The 15,764-nt window shown below is 34.9% G+C and overlaps 1 protein-coding gene across 2 annotated transcripts in view; it reads left to right on the top strand.

The window, feature by feature from the left end:
• Positions 1 to 15,764, top strand: part of LOC113497462 — a 43,382-nt gene that overhangs the window by 15,354 nt on the left and 12,264 nt on the right. For both annotated transcript variants that reach the window (XM_026877019.1, XM_026877020.1), the window contains exon 2: positions 11,984 to 12,166. In XM_026877019.1, the coding sequence (XP_026732820.1) occupies positions 11,984 to 12,166 (183 nt within the window). The remainder of the gene's footprint in view (positions 1 to 11,983; positions 12,167 to 15,764) is intronic.

Consider the following 15,764-nt stretch of genomic DNA (forward strand, 5'->3'; position numbering starts at 1 on the left):
TAAAATTATTAGTAGGATTTGTGATTAAATTGTCGTTACCTATACAGTTTTCACTAACGTGACTTTCATAAACAATAATAGCAGATACAGGTTGCATAATATAGTGCCACTAAATATTACTCATACAAAAATTACACTCAATATTACTTTTCTAAACCTTTTATTACATTTTACCACGTTGGACCTTACATCACAATTTCTCAAACACAATTAAGATGATCCGTTGTTGTTAATTGCTTTTATTAATCGGATTACTGTCTTGTACACAACTTTAGGGACCACTTTGTGTACTGTTCGTTGTGCCCTTGAAACGTTGTTCTTGTGAAAAAAAAGCCTAAATAGGGACTGAGTGATTAATAGTGGCTTCGGAAGCTATGTCTTTTTACTTTTCTAAAATAATCTGCTCGTTTCTTATGTTTTCCTATAGAAAGACCCGTATACTCGTCGTTGAGGAAGCAGACGCCGCTATGCAAAGTGCAAAGTCGCGTTTAGATTTCATATTGTGAAAAGAGAAGAGCTTACATTTCCACCAAATGATTTTAAATTACACTCACTTTTTTTCCGGGCTACAATACGCTCTCATAGCTTTATGCTAAAAGTATATAATGATAAAATAAATAATTTCGAAAACTCCCGACTGTAAGACTTTCACTCCCACACTCAAAAAAGTCTAAAAACGCTCGCATACAATTCTCCTTTAATACAAAATCAATTGAATTAAAATCGCTCAGTCCATTCAGGATCTATGATGATATAAACAGACAGACACGACAAACTTACAACACCGCTCTTTTTGAGTCAAACGCTAAAAAATCCCGTGATATTTGTTTCCTTCGCGACAAATCCTTATTTTAAATAAGTCTGCAATTTCCACAGCAGTGTTTTCAGATAACACAAATACAACCAACACAGGTGACATGCAAGTACTCTCTGAACACTCAATACGTTTTATTATATTCTGAGACACGTACGAAAATAATGTGTATTGCGGTTCATTCTCTTCAGTAATAAAATGCGGTGTTAGCGACAGGTCAGCCCTGGTTCATGGCACAATAGCCCATCAGGCACGACCTGAGACGTGAGGACTGTCGTATACACCACCTGTATAGCACCAGCAATAGAGGTTTTATTACTGAGAGCATTGAGGTTTATATAGCTTTAGATCATAACTTTACAAAACCTGGATTAAGGCAAACAAAAATTGTAAAGCGTCTTTTTTATGGTTTTATCTTTAAGCTACTTTTAATAGGAAAGAGGTAGTATATAAGTAGATATTGAATTCATTAAGATATTGAGTATAAACATCGATCCCCATTCTCCATTTTCCACTACATTATTATACGTAATAGTGCTGAGTGAGCTTAATAATCTTGACCTTATTTCCTCATGGTTTATGGACTAATCTCGCTATTGTAGTTTATAACATAAGGGCTTATTGATATAAGTTTCACTTCTAATAATAGTCTTCACTCAATTAATTAACTTTTGTATTTATTAGCATAAAAGCTTGTTTAAAACTACTATTCTTAATATTCCTATATGGAAAACACATTATCTATGATAACCATCATGTTTCTATCCATTATTAATTCCTAGTATAACGGCTTGAACACGTATGTAACTTGAAGACCTACCAACTTATAAACTATTATTACCGTAGGTAGATGAGGAAGGGAGAGGCCGCTCTGCGCCGGGCAGAGCGCTGTCACGCTCCCACAACTACAAACACATTACTTTAAGAGGTGGTCCTTGTCATCAAGTTTGCTGCACCAGTCACTCGTCAGTTATTCATCGGTGTGTTAATGTCTGGAACCTCTTGTGTCACTATTGTATTAATGCCGCTTCTGGGATCTGCTTTGCGACGTCCTGAATATATCGTCACTTGATGGTTGGAACGTAACGTGTTGTAACTATTGTTCTCAAATACGCGACATAAAAAACTTTTTTTTTTAATCTGTACTTTCGCATCTCTACTTTTCGCTTGAAAATGTGTGTCGTCTTTCTCTCACAAGACACTTCACATTTTGTGTTCATATCAAAGTTACAAAACCGGTCACCTGCAAGTCAACAAAAGAGATTTGCTAAAAAAACCAGTCAATTATCAAATTTATAAGCGCTCCTTAACCTTATTATGACTTTTACTAATAGTTCTTAAAGCAGCAACAAAAATAAATCATCTGCAGAAAGCTGATTTTTTGAAACTGACAGACTGACGAACAAACAGCGAAGCCTAGTTATAGAGTTCCGTTTACGGGTACGAAAATCTAAAAATAAAAGAAAAGAAAACGAAATCTTTCCTCTTTACGCCGGCACTGACGCAAGCAACCTTTTATTTTGTTCTGACGATCCTAAGGTGAGGCGGGCACATTATTTCGCCGATAGAGGTTAAGTTCCGTGTAATAGGCACCAAGTTCACTGTTATGTAATGGTTATCCGGCTCGTTGGTGACACGAACACTTGTATCTCTATACAGTGACAATTAACGAGATTACTCTACCAAAGCTCTAACAAAAATACTAAGACTTCGACTATCTAGAAGAACATTGTCTAGGAGAGATAACAGGCACATCGTAATTTTTTCGTTGTGACCCACATAACGTATTTAACTTCAATCTCTCCCCACATGCCATCGTCATATCACCAAAAACTCTCAAGATATTTCGGGGTATCTCCCAATATTTTCGCCTCCCTAATAACATAAGTGTTCCGGCACTGGCGCACTAAATCGTCGGGGTACATTAGGTACCAACGCGATTACATAAAGCTTAATGTATCGTGCAGGTTGTTAAAATAACAGAATACGACCGCCGAGAGATTTTAGCTTGATTGTTTTTCGTTTAAAAGTATGGTAATTTTGGCCAAAGGGCTGCGTAACTGTGGAAACTGTTGTTGAACTCCAAAGGGTTGCCATGGAAACCACTCGCCTGTTTACGTAAAAGTTAAAAAGTTTTTATTGTTTCGAAATAGACGGGGATTTGGAGTTTAACGTTGAAGACCGACAAGTCATCTCGATAACACAGCGGAAATAAATTGCTATTGGTGTTGTATTTTAAGAAAGTTTACTGAAGTATATAAAGATCTTGATCTTTTCATGTTTCCTTTACGGCAAATAAATGACTGAAACTGGGATCCGACCATTTATGAAAGATAAGGAGAATATGCATGCGTAAAAAAGTTTCGTATGCAAATGAGTCTTTCCTTTTTACTGCAGCTGAAGAAGTTCAGTAACTAGCGATTGTTTTTTATTTAGAGAGAGTGAATGTTCCTTTCAAGTCCCAAATATCGAAGAACAATTTCCCTCGGAATGATTCATAGTAACCTTAGGGCCTTCATCTGGAGCATTCAATATGCAATACATTTATGATGAGGTCTGTAATGGAATACTTTATCTTTGAAGTCTGAGTAAGGGCGAGAGTGAGTTTAAATTCAAATTTATTTTTATGTTATGCCGTGGTCACCGTACCGTGGCCTATCGTCTACGGGCCAGCGGTTTTCATGCTGATAGGTTTTGTATATCATTGGATATGACTTGCTGAATTTTGATTAGAATTTCGCGTTGTTTTTTTAGTTTCTGTTTCGATATTTGTGTTAGGTATTCATCGATGATAATAATATGTATACGTACATATCGATCACAATACGATGGTAAGTCACATAAAATTTATCGTCTATGACGGTTTTACAACAAAAGACGAATTATTTTTCGAATCTAATTCCAAAGATGTTTAACTGGGGAGAAACAAACCCAAAAATTTAGCTTCCAGCAAATATACTGATGTTTCCACAAACTACTATTTAGCTGTATCTAAAAAATGAGCTCGAATGACGATGACGACCGTTCTATTTTTAGATCAACTTCTTACCGAAATGATACAGCAACAATATCATTATATTTTTTATTTATTGCAAAAATGAGAATCTTCCTGGAGGAGCTGTAGGTGTAATCTCTCAGATAGCTTATGACACCCACGCATAAAGGGCACCAACGCCACACGGAGCACATTACACAAATTAAATAACATTACATGGCGGAAATATAGTGTACTTGGTGTAGGTAATGCTCCCATAAAACAAAAGACGCTTAGATTTTTTTTTATTCAGACTATATTCTTTTAAAACTCATCTCTGTAATACATATTTCTCATTACTGTTGGGGAAAAGGCTGCTAGGATAAAATGGGATTTGGTTGGTGACGTCAGCCGCACGGACAGCTGCTGGGCAGAAATCACCACAAAATGGGAGCCAGCGGTTGGAAGGCGACACCAAGGGCGCCCTAGGAATCAGTCGTGGGACGATCTAAATACTTCCGCGTGAGTCGGTTTCATTTGGTCGTGGAAGGATTTGGGGAAAGCCTTTCTAGTGGGACACAGAATGGAAGATAAAATAGCAGTAACAGTACACTTCATTTCAGTTTTTCAGGTCAGTTTTATGAAAAAGATTTTTTTTTATTCAAAATACTGTTCAATAGTGTTGCTTAGTTGACATATAATACACCATCTGTATTTTACGTCTACTAACACTGATTTAGTAATAATTGATTGCCTGTGCGTGTTCATAAAAAATGCTTTGATACCTAAAACTATGATATGAAAAATGGGTTGTTGCCGTCAGTATACATATAAATGAGTGATAGTTGTGGTTTACGTTTTTTTTTATTTTGATATTCTTTTGTATCATTGCTGAATAAATTGATCGTAGCTGTCAAGTCCATGATAAATGAAGTGACATAAAGGTAAAAGTGTTTGCATACAACATGTTGCAGTGAAAGTAATCCGATGATGAACTGTGGTCAGTGGAACAGTCTGCTTGGGTAATAAGAAAAAGACTCATAATATTGTTTGTGGGGTTCCGTAATAATGATTTGGACTTGGATGAGGCGCGAAGGTCAGATTGCCTTGTGTTGATGTATTTCTTGATTGGAAGTGTTTGAAACTAGACTCGGTTATTAGTCATTAGGTTAGAAAAATGTAAAAGATTATTGTCATTGTATTAATGCCCTTTATTCAAGTTAATGTGAGTTTACACATTAAAAGCGATAGTGGAAAATTTTCATATAAATTTAGGAAACAGTTTTTGCTAAGTTTAAAATTGTTTTAAATAGATGAAGAGTTCAATTTCTAAGGAAGAAAATATAGCTTAAATACTCAGGAAATAAAACAACAGATGCAAACGTGATTATTTTGGTGGTAACAATAAATGTTAAATTATAATGTTCGAAAGTAATATCTAATCCGTTAATATTGAACTTGATAAAGTCATACCACAGATTTTAATTAAGTACAGTACGCTGTAACCTCGACACGAGAACGCTTTATTAAAAAAGTTCGTCGTACAGTTACGAAAAATGGCGTTCATATCATGTAATACATGTGCTACATGTTTTTATATTTACTTGTAGCGAGTTATGTTGCTATGGACGATGAAAATACTTTTTACATCATGTTTCCAAAATATTGCGACATGCTAGATGTGTGTTTCCCTACTAGAATTCGCCCAGAGGCCGTCTTAACTGTAAAACAGATTGATAGTTTGAAATACATTTAAGTAATAAAAAAGGCCGGGAAAGTAGATTAATACTTTTTAAAAATTCATTTTAAAACCATCTTTTAAAGTTATTTGTGTGCTTTAAAACAAATTGCATAAAACTAAACCGCGACTTAAATCTCTATAAGATTTAGTATTCAATACTATTCAACCATTAGCTGCATTTAAGAGAACCATGATGGATGTCCACTGCAGCAAATGATTTAGTGTTTTAAGAAATAATTATGTCCGCCGAGGTCAACACTCACTTAAACTACAAAACGATACATTTCTCTCCATCGTAGATGTTTATCTTCATCAAAGCCTCGTTATAATTGTATAATAACTGTTCCACATTAAGATACGGAACCCAAAGGCGACCAAAACGAGCAACTCGGAAAGTTCTTGTTTTTTCTTTACTTTTTTTCTGTGATCTAATTTCGTTCACTGTCAGGGCTGTGTCGTGTTATTATGTTTTTTGTTGATGCCGCAAAGTCAAGTTGGTATAATCATTAATTAGGTAACTGTATGTTTTACCGCAGCTCCTCTCATGTTGTTTGCTATACTTTTTATTTCCATGCACTACATCGTGCGTCTCATTTCTTAAGGCTGACTTTTACTCATCTTAATACGCAATCCATTGCTTGTCCCTTATTCTATGATTAATTATAATATAATAAGCATAAATGATTTTACATGAACCCATAATAATATGGAAAAACAGATGAAATTAAATCTTAAGTCATAATAATATTGTAATAAGTACCACGCTCTAGATATAACTAAGGCCAACATTAACAAGAGAATACTTCTTATTACTTATTCTTTTGTCTCTGGTAAATAATACGCTGCCCTTTCCCTACGAAGGGTGTAAGGGCTACTAAGGGATACATTATAATGGACAAGGCCCCCGGTTCCGACTAATATGGAGTTGTAATTAGGTCATCTAACTGGAAAGGTCATACTTATATACTTTATTTTTTATATGGACGTACTATTTCACCATTTAAATGTATCGATTTTCTATTTGATATGTCCGCTAGACGGGGATTTAGAATCTTTTTGATAGTGTATACTGGTAGAAAAAACAAGTGTGTTTTAAGTGGTGAATAGACAAAATTTTAGCAAAAAATCTTGAGCCGTTCTAGCTCTGACTTTAAATTAATCACTTAGAATGCTAAAGACGACGTTAAAATTGCTTTTTAGAACCATTTAGTATATTAAAAAAGTGTTTAAACACAACAAAACGAACATCGAACCACGGTGAGTGCTCAATTATCAGACGGATTATTTTCTGAAGATTAATAATCCCCTGCTTATCTCTCCAAGAGTAAAGAAGAGGATGCGGGAGCAAGGTAAAATAGGGACTGTTACACTAAGAAAGATGTGCAAATCGTAGATACTTCAAAATTCATCTGCTTTTGACTATGTTGAAGAATACTTAATTTGGTAGGTACCTCCCGTACTAGGAAATTTATTCGTTGTGTCGCGTTGGTGTTAGAGATCATATTATTGACACTGGCGTAAAAACAGTTTAAGAGCTATTCAGGTGTAGTATTCAGAGTTTAGACTAGATTCAGAACTTAAACATATTCGAAAACAAGTGAACCGCAGGCTTTACAAGTATCTGATGCGTACAAGTTAGTGTACTTGTAAAATAATGACCTATCACTCAATTAGTTAGTTCCCAAGCTGTGGAAGTAAACTAGAGGCAGCTTTTGTGGCTACATAATTCAAATCCCTCAATATTTTCGTAGGCAACTGTATGTCACGAGAACAATCTACTTAATTATTGACGAGACACCACGATATTGTTTTACCCTGTTTCGGTTGAGACGTAAATTTAAATTTAAATTGAAAACGCGTGTAACGTAAAAACATTGGTTGTTGAGCTTCGATCGCAGACCTTTGTTCTTGCTTGGAATTTGTATTTGTGTGCTTTTGTAAGACGTATCGATTTTAAGTTCAAGACTGCTTACTGTTAGATGACGAAATTATAATTTTTATGCAGGTGTCTAATCACCTGCATAAAAATTATAATTTCGTAATATGTATAATATGCTTAACTTAGTGAGTCTATGCTTAACTTTTCATCAGGTAGTACCATTTTAAAAGTCGACGTTCTATGAATTTTGATATTCAAGTAATCCGATATTGCTTCAATAGCAGCTAAGTAACATTCATTTAAAGTTTAAGAGTTAAATCAACAACAAAAATTGTACGAGAATAATTTAAAGATTCTTAGTGACAACCCTATTTAGCAGCACAATATAAGTAGGTGCAGCCACTACTGTGTCAAAAAGTTAATAAAGAAAAACAAGAGTTGAAAAAAAACACTGTTTTATCTAACTGTCCGGTCTGATTGGAAAATTTTACTTTTAAACAAATATTGGCGAACAAATTCATTTATCGTGTGACAATTGTTTTGATTTTTATTGAATGTTTTATCGGAAGATAAATGAAATGGAAAATAACTGAGGTTGACTGAACAAGCCTAAATTAAAAATACGATCCGCCTTGACAAGTAGCATTCGGTTTATCCGTCCAAATGTACTGTAGGCTATGACCACTCTAGGTCACGTATGTATCTTGTAAAAAAGTAAAGTCATTTCGAGTTTTTAGACGAACTTTTATTACTCGAGCTCTCATAGTCACTAGTTCTGAAATTCAACATTTTATTAGGTCTACTAGAAATAAAAAGCATTTTGATTTATTTCCCACGTCTGTAGAATAGCAAAGAATTATTACTTGTCTACGAGGCCTAATGTTAATCCAAGCCGTCTTTTGTTCGTTAATTGACAAAAACACCGGTCCCTGATTATATTATTTCTGTAAAGAGTCAGTAAATTAATTTGTTTATGCACAACAATTGACCATGTATGACAGATATTAGAATAAGAAAACATCATTATCATTTGCGAAGATATTTTTACTAGTAAAAATAAATAAACAAAACATTGACCTCCTTTCGTAGTTGGGTAAAACCTGCAACTGAATTAAACACGTATTTTGGTACATAATCACTCTGTCAATACCAATAATAGCATGTTAGTAAGTTTTAGGCGGTAAACCGCGGCCATTAGAGCTGGTGGAAGGCACTTAATATAATTATATGGACGAGCACATTTTGTTACAATTTTCTTTGTTTCTTTAATAGCAGTATTTATACTAAACGGCAGAAGGTTTGTTTACGTTTTGTGGCGTTGTCTAAACAAAGAAAGAAAAATAATGAGTTTTAAAAGCCATGACTTTTTGTTCTTGTTATGAGAACCGTAAGTTATGTACCGACTACAGTCCGCTGGTGTAGTCAGAGAGCTTAGGATAACTGTTTAGATCTGCTATAAAAAATATGTACGACGACATTTTAGCTGCAAAATAAATACAGAACGACCAAAAACTTCCTAAAACCTGCTAAAAATCTACTATTTTCAAAAACGGTTCACGTTCTGTGTTCTTTTTGCAAATGAATAGAAAGACAAGTCTAACCCAGACATTGCTTAAACAAGTTTTTCTTTTGTAGGTTTATAGCTAGTTTTTATTATTATAGTGTATGGTAACAACAGTAACGACGCCATGTTGGTTGTGTATGGTGTGTAAAAGTTATTGTGAGGTACATTAACTTTGTTTTAATTGTTAATTCAACATTAACGCTTGACGAAGCGTAAAGCTCTGCCCTTGTTTTTGTAAGTGAAATTATAAAGGTAGGTGTTTGGAAAACTAGTCAGTACCTAAAATAAGATAAATATTGCTCTTGAATAGACATAGTTTTTTGGCCCGCGAAATACAATATATTATAGAAGCATGGTAGTTGGGATTTTTATTTCATTTAGATTTACTCTATTAGAATTTTGTTCTATTATCGATTTGCTTACCGTTCTACATCAATATATCTGCACCTGACAGATAATAATGCAAACATCAGGATCACATTGATATTCAAATTGTTCCAATGTACTCGCCTCTAAATTATTTGTTAACCCGAATGGGAATTTAGGAATATTCAGAACTACAGGATTATTTTGGTGTTACTGTGATAACTGCGACTGCTAGTATTCACTATTTCAAGTTAACTTCTTCATCTCTGCTAAAGTCGAGAAACGTAAACAGAAGGCTGGCAGAAATAAATTAATAAAAAAAATAGATTAAATCAAAATATATTTCTATATTACATAACATTCACAGAACTAGTGTCTCACATATTTTTCTCGAGTAAAATACAAAGTAAACTTAACAATTTCTATTCTCAACTACGAAAATTCTTTACAAAAATAAAATCCATACACCAACACCGCAGAGCGTTACATTTTATATTTACATATTTATTTGAAGCAAAAATCCAAGCAAGTTTCGCTTGGAAATAAAGCTGGCATCTTTAGTTCATTTTCTATGTGCCAAAGTCATACGATGCGCTGGTAACGTAGGGGTGTATATGTTCTATACGTGTGTAGACCTCGTATGTAAGTGGGGAATCTTTCCGGAGACTAGACATGCAAGGAGTTCTCGAGGCATTGCAAGTTGACAGGGACGGACTTGTGATAGGCAGAAAGATGCAGACGTTCTTTTTCATAGGCTTCGGAAGTCGCAAAGTATAGATATTTAAACGTTTTGATATAATAATAAAATAACTTAAAATGTTGTTTTTTACCCGCGTAAAAGTTAAAAATGTAACTTAGACTAAGTTTTAATTAAAAATACTTTTTTTCAATGGATATAATAAAAAAAACCATATTAGGTTAACTGTTATACTTAATGTACTATTAATTAACACCGTTAAAATATATGAATACCAATTATGCGTACTACATTACAGCCAAATTATGCCTAAAGTAAATGGATTTTAAGTCCATAATTGAATTACCGTTTTCTTTAATGTATGTAAAAAGTTACAGTTTGATAATAAAATGCAGAATACGCTTAGTCTAGAATTCTATTTTTACAAAACATATTTAAAATGCCTAACCATTTTTACTCTTAAAGAGCAATATTACTATATTTGGTCATATCGGTTTTGGGTAGCAAACAACGCATTTTTTCTTTCATCGACCAATAGTTAAAACTAAAGTATGTCCAAAAAGTCAACCAATAATTAGATAGAAAAAAACATGTTTAAGAGTGCTTAAGAGTAATAATTTTATTTTTGCTTTGTCGAGACCACCTTAATCCGTCCCAGTTAACACCCATATTTTTCTCAAATATTCCGTAGCCTGGTTCGCACCCGAGTATCTCCCATGGGCCTTAAATGTTGTTTTTTTATTTAAAACAAGTTCTTACTTTGCCTCTAAAAGAGCTGTTTTTCTTATGCAAATTTGTAAGAACCGTGAATTAAATACCTCTTTCAAGATGTTCCATTTTATCTATCATGAGTTTACCTTTAAACTTCTTGAAGTGTTGTTAATGTTTCTCGAGTTTTGAGTTTCTGATAGATTCACTGTTAATAATAAGATATTATTGAACATTGTGTGCCAAAGTAATTGTAAATGATAAGTGATATCTATGGAGGCAGCGACAAGAGGCTTGTGCCTTGCCTTGCCTTTACACTGCTATCAACTGTGATGTAACTCTGTTGAAAACTCTATAAACTAAATTTTCTAAACGTTTTTCTGAGGTTACTTGTCAAAGGCAATATAGTCGTAATTATGTTTGTATGATATGATTAGTTATATTTACCCAGTTTGTTACATCAGGCATTGGTATAAACTGACCAGTGTAAGGACCACGTTATGTGCTTCTAATTGATTATGTAGTGTACTCGATTGCTCGCTTCCGTATTGTAACTAAGTTTCTATCGAAGGGGAAGCCTGTACTTTATACAAACTAATTGGAACGGTAATCAGTTTCTGCAGGAACTATGTTAGGACTTGAGCTGGGAGCTGAAATTATTTTACTTTTTTGTTTTACTTTCACGGATATAGATAATACTTTATGTTAACTTAGAAGTACAGTTTTCACTTTTAAACTGCTCTCCAAATATTTGTCCTTCATTAGACAGAATAGGTAGGGGTAGGTTCAGAACTAAAATATGAATTTAATTATATGCATTTTATTATTATAGTTCGAAAGTCAAAAAAGTCAGTAAATGCCACTACAATTGCATTACAGAATCTATTTAATTAGTTCATAATCTATCACTAGAACAGTAACTGCGCTTATAACATTGTTTTTTTTTTTTTTATGTAGCCTGTTTTAGATCCCACTGCTGGGCAAAGGCCTCCCCCTTACTCTTCCACACTTCTCTATTTTGTGCAAGTTCCGGCCACGTGCGCCCCGCGTATTTGACTAGATCGTCACACCACCTTCGTCGCGGTAGCATATTTTTATACATTATAGTTAATAACATTGTATTAAATTTAATTTTATACCCGAAAGTCTTTTTCCAGAACATCGCTCTTTTTAACTATTGTGTGATAGTTAAAGTCTTCCAATGAACATGAAACAAACCTAATTAATTTTTTCTTTCCAGGAGGTCTATTCGCCCTCGGCAAGGTCCTCAACTTCTTCCCGGTGGGCGGAGAGCGGGAGTGCCAGCCGACCGAGGGCTACAACATCGCGAAGGCTGGCATCTGCCTCAACCAGTACGACTGTCGTCAAAGGGACGGCAGAGCTACCGGGGACTGCGCGCAAGGGCTTGGTGTCTGCTGTGTCTGTGAGTACGACGTACGAGTTCTATTGCTAAAAAAGTCTGTAAATAACACGGTTAGTTAAGAATACCGAAGAACAGCTAAGAGCAAAGCGTTTTCCGTCCTAGGGTAGAGGAGCATGGAATTTTTCGATCTGGAAATGTTTAATTTTGTACGTTTTTTGAGTACTTGAAAACATTCACTCGCTATACCAGGATTTAATTTTCGAGAGCGATAAAAAGTGTGTACTGTGGCTGCACGGATAGTAGAGTAAATAACAGTATTTGTGCATGCGCTGTTTTGTGATCGTTTTGTTTGCATTTAACAAAGAGCGTTACTTATTTAGTTCATTCACATAAATATAGTTTCCTTTTAAAATATTTAATTGGCTTTACACCGACAAAGTACACTTAATAAAAGCCTACTTACCTACTAGTTCATAGCTTCACAGAAACGAATAGAGGATCTCTCAACGATTTGCTATCTCGATGCATTTCCCATAGTGGAATGTGTCGAGGAAGCTGGGTTTAGTATCACGCGGTAGTAACTTCAATCCGGGGCTAACGAGCACTTAACATAAAGTGTCCTGGGGCATACCAACACCTCAAAACGTAAGACTATTGCAGTTGTGGAAGAGAGACACCTCTCTACGCCAAATAGTGCCGTCCCCCTTCCACGTCTGCATCAGTTGGACTATAAGATGTCGTGGTAGGTCCCTTCGATGGCACTACTATTGAGTTTCCTGCCTCACTTTGTTGAATGTGTGCTTTTATTGAATGACTGAAATGGCCAGCCATTATGTAGACGAAGCTTTGATAGCTTTAGCTTGGTTTAGCTTTAGCAGTTAGGAGTTAGAATTAGAGTAGAGCCCAGCTATCAAACCTCTTATTAGGAATGAATCGCTGCTGGATAATGAATCGCTTTTATATTGGTGTATCAGCATTTAAAGTAACAAACCGACTTTCAAAAAGAAGGTTTTCATTTTTTTATCGTTTACTTGAAGATGTCTCAACCATTTTGAGAGTCCTTTTTTACTGATGCTCCCATGGCCTATTGTCAGGATTTCAGAGAAATTGATTATAAACATATTTTTTTGAAAAGACATTTTTTTTAAATCTAGTTTAATTAATTAAATTAAGGGCAATATTTCACCATCGCCATATAAGTTCCCGTTAAATTACTTGACAGATTTTTTCATAACTATTTAACTGCCACATAGAGGTTATCAATTATTATGAAAAAGGCGCTAAAGTCTTGTAGTATTTGCAGACAAAGAAACATTTCAAACCGCATGTTTGCTCAGAAATTGCTGTTTAAAATGGCTACGAGTATATTAGAGGACAACTCGCAACACAAGTTGGTAATATTATAATAATAATAATAATAATAATAAAACTGGCTGGCTAGAGAGGGGTCGCTAGAGCTATATGCTCGGGGGTGGAAGTGTCTAATGGCGTAATAACGAGGAAACCCGCTCCGGGTCTGTAGCCCGCGATGGTGAAATCGGTGTCGCACCTCTCTACACCCCTAGCCGCTCGCACTGGTGTTGCCCACCTGCTGTCAATCGTGACGGTATCATAGGGGGCCCATCTAGTGAGCGGCGAGTCACCGCCTGCCAATTTATTTACATTACCATGTGTAGAGAGGCAGGTGTCATAGTTTTCTGGAAAATCCAACTAACTGGTCCACATAACTTATCATAATATAATAGCCTAATTGTTCATACACACATTCTTGCAATAGTTTTGTATCTACTTTGGATTCTTCATGTCCGTTCTCCCATAGAGCGGAGATGAATGATCCCTAGTAGATACCCCGTCACATATTAGATTAAAATTCTCAACAAGGCCTCTACATGTTGGACCTGTGTCCCCGTGCAAGCCTTTAAAAAGGACCGGGTCTCTTCACATGAAGTGATCCCGTGACTATAAAGAGATACAAATAATAATAATATCATGGGACAACTCACACACGGTTATCTGATCCCAAGCTAAGCAGAGCTTGTGTTATGGTAACCAGACAACTGATAAACTTACTTATATATTTCTAAATACATACATATTATAGATAAATTACACCCAGACACCGGAACAAATGATCATGCTCATCACACAACATTTGTCCTGGGCGGGAATCGAACCCACGACCTCCGGTATAGCAGTCAGGGTCACTAACCACTAGACCAACAGGCCCGTCGAAACTATTAAGCACTAAGTCCCGCTTTCACACTTCAAACTTATTGACGTACTGTACATTTTACGGCATATTGTTATAAAATGCTTCTAAGAATTCTTATTTATTAAGAGTAAGTATGACAGGTGGATGTGTTAGTTTGCATAAATATAAAATTAATTAATATTAGTCAGTGTGTTTCATGTTTATGTGTTACACACATTTCATCTGTACGTGTATGTTTTTTGTAGTCTAGCAGACCAGACAGGCGAAACTGTTACTGTGGTGGCGATAATATTGGATTTCGCGGTAAAAATAGCCTTTTTTGTTGGGTACCTAGTTAACGTATAAAACTATATGGTTTAATGGCAAAGAGTAATAGAAGAACGTTATGTACTTTCGGATGTAAGATGTTCATAAGGAAAATTAGCATACCATTTTTCAAAATATTTTTTTTCAAGATTCTTTAATGTAATTGTAAATACGTTTTTTCTTCTTTTATTTCCATCTTATACAAAACGAAGAACATTGCAATATTTACAGTTTCCTCTCGAAATAACTTAAACTAAAGCACTCGAAATAGTTCTGGAGAAGTTAACGTCAGACTTTGGACAGTAATAGCGTATGTCAGCTAGAATTTATGCCAGTTATTTGAGACTTCACACCGCAAAAATAAACGCAGAAAATCCATTCGGGTATTTAAACAAGTTTTTGTTATTGGATTACATGAAGATTCCTGCCGTTCCTCATCCGTCACACACTCTTTTATTAACTTTTGATCATAAATAATACGGAGGTTGCAACGGAACTTATGACAATTTCTTTTTCATTTCGTCTTAAAGGAATCATCTCAGTTCAAATAAAGCCTCAACTTTAAAAACAAAAGAAACCATTCTTTATAAATAGTCAAACTTCGAAACTAATTATCATTCCTCTGCAAAAGCACACACGTATTACATAACGTTAGTCGCAGACTGTATTTCGCAACTTTCCTTTAATTATTAATTCGTAACAGAAAAACTAATTACACTTTGTTTGACTTGAGGATTTGAGGGGAAACCTCACTCGGTGCCAGAGTCTACAACTTTCTCGGAGAACGTTCTAATCCTCATAATACGAGAACAATCTTATATAGGAGAGATGCTACAAATCTGCTATTTCTATACAACTGTGAGAAGGCAAATTGCTAGAATATGTAGTTTTATTTTCATGAACAGTCGGAACGATATTGGGTAAATCTTGTTATATAACCTGTTTAAACAGTCTTAGTTCAACTATATTGAAATAGGAATAAATTAATTTTATATTCCAATACATTTTTTTCTGGCAGTTAATTAAATTATTTAGAAACATTGTGTCTTTTTGAATAGACTATCTTTTTTCTTGCAGATTGTTCAAATCCATATCTAGGAATGACATTTAAATGTACCCAGGGTTTATTAAAACACGTTA

Source organism: Trichoplusia ni, chromosome 9 (assembly GCF_003590095.1).
Source record: "Trichoplusia ni isolate ovarian cell line Hi5 chromosome 9, tn1, whole genome shotgun sequence".
In the NCBI taxonomy this organism is placed as follows: Eukaryota; Metazoa; Arthropoda; class Insecta; order Lepidoptera; family Noctuidae; genus Trichoplusia; species Trichoplusia ni.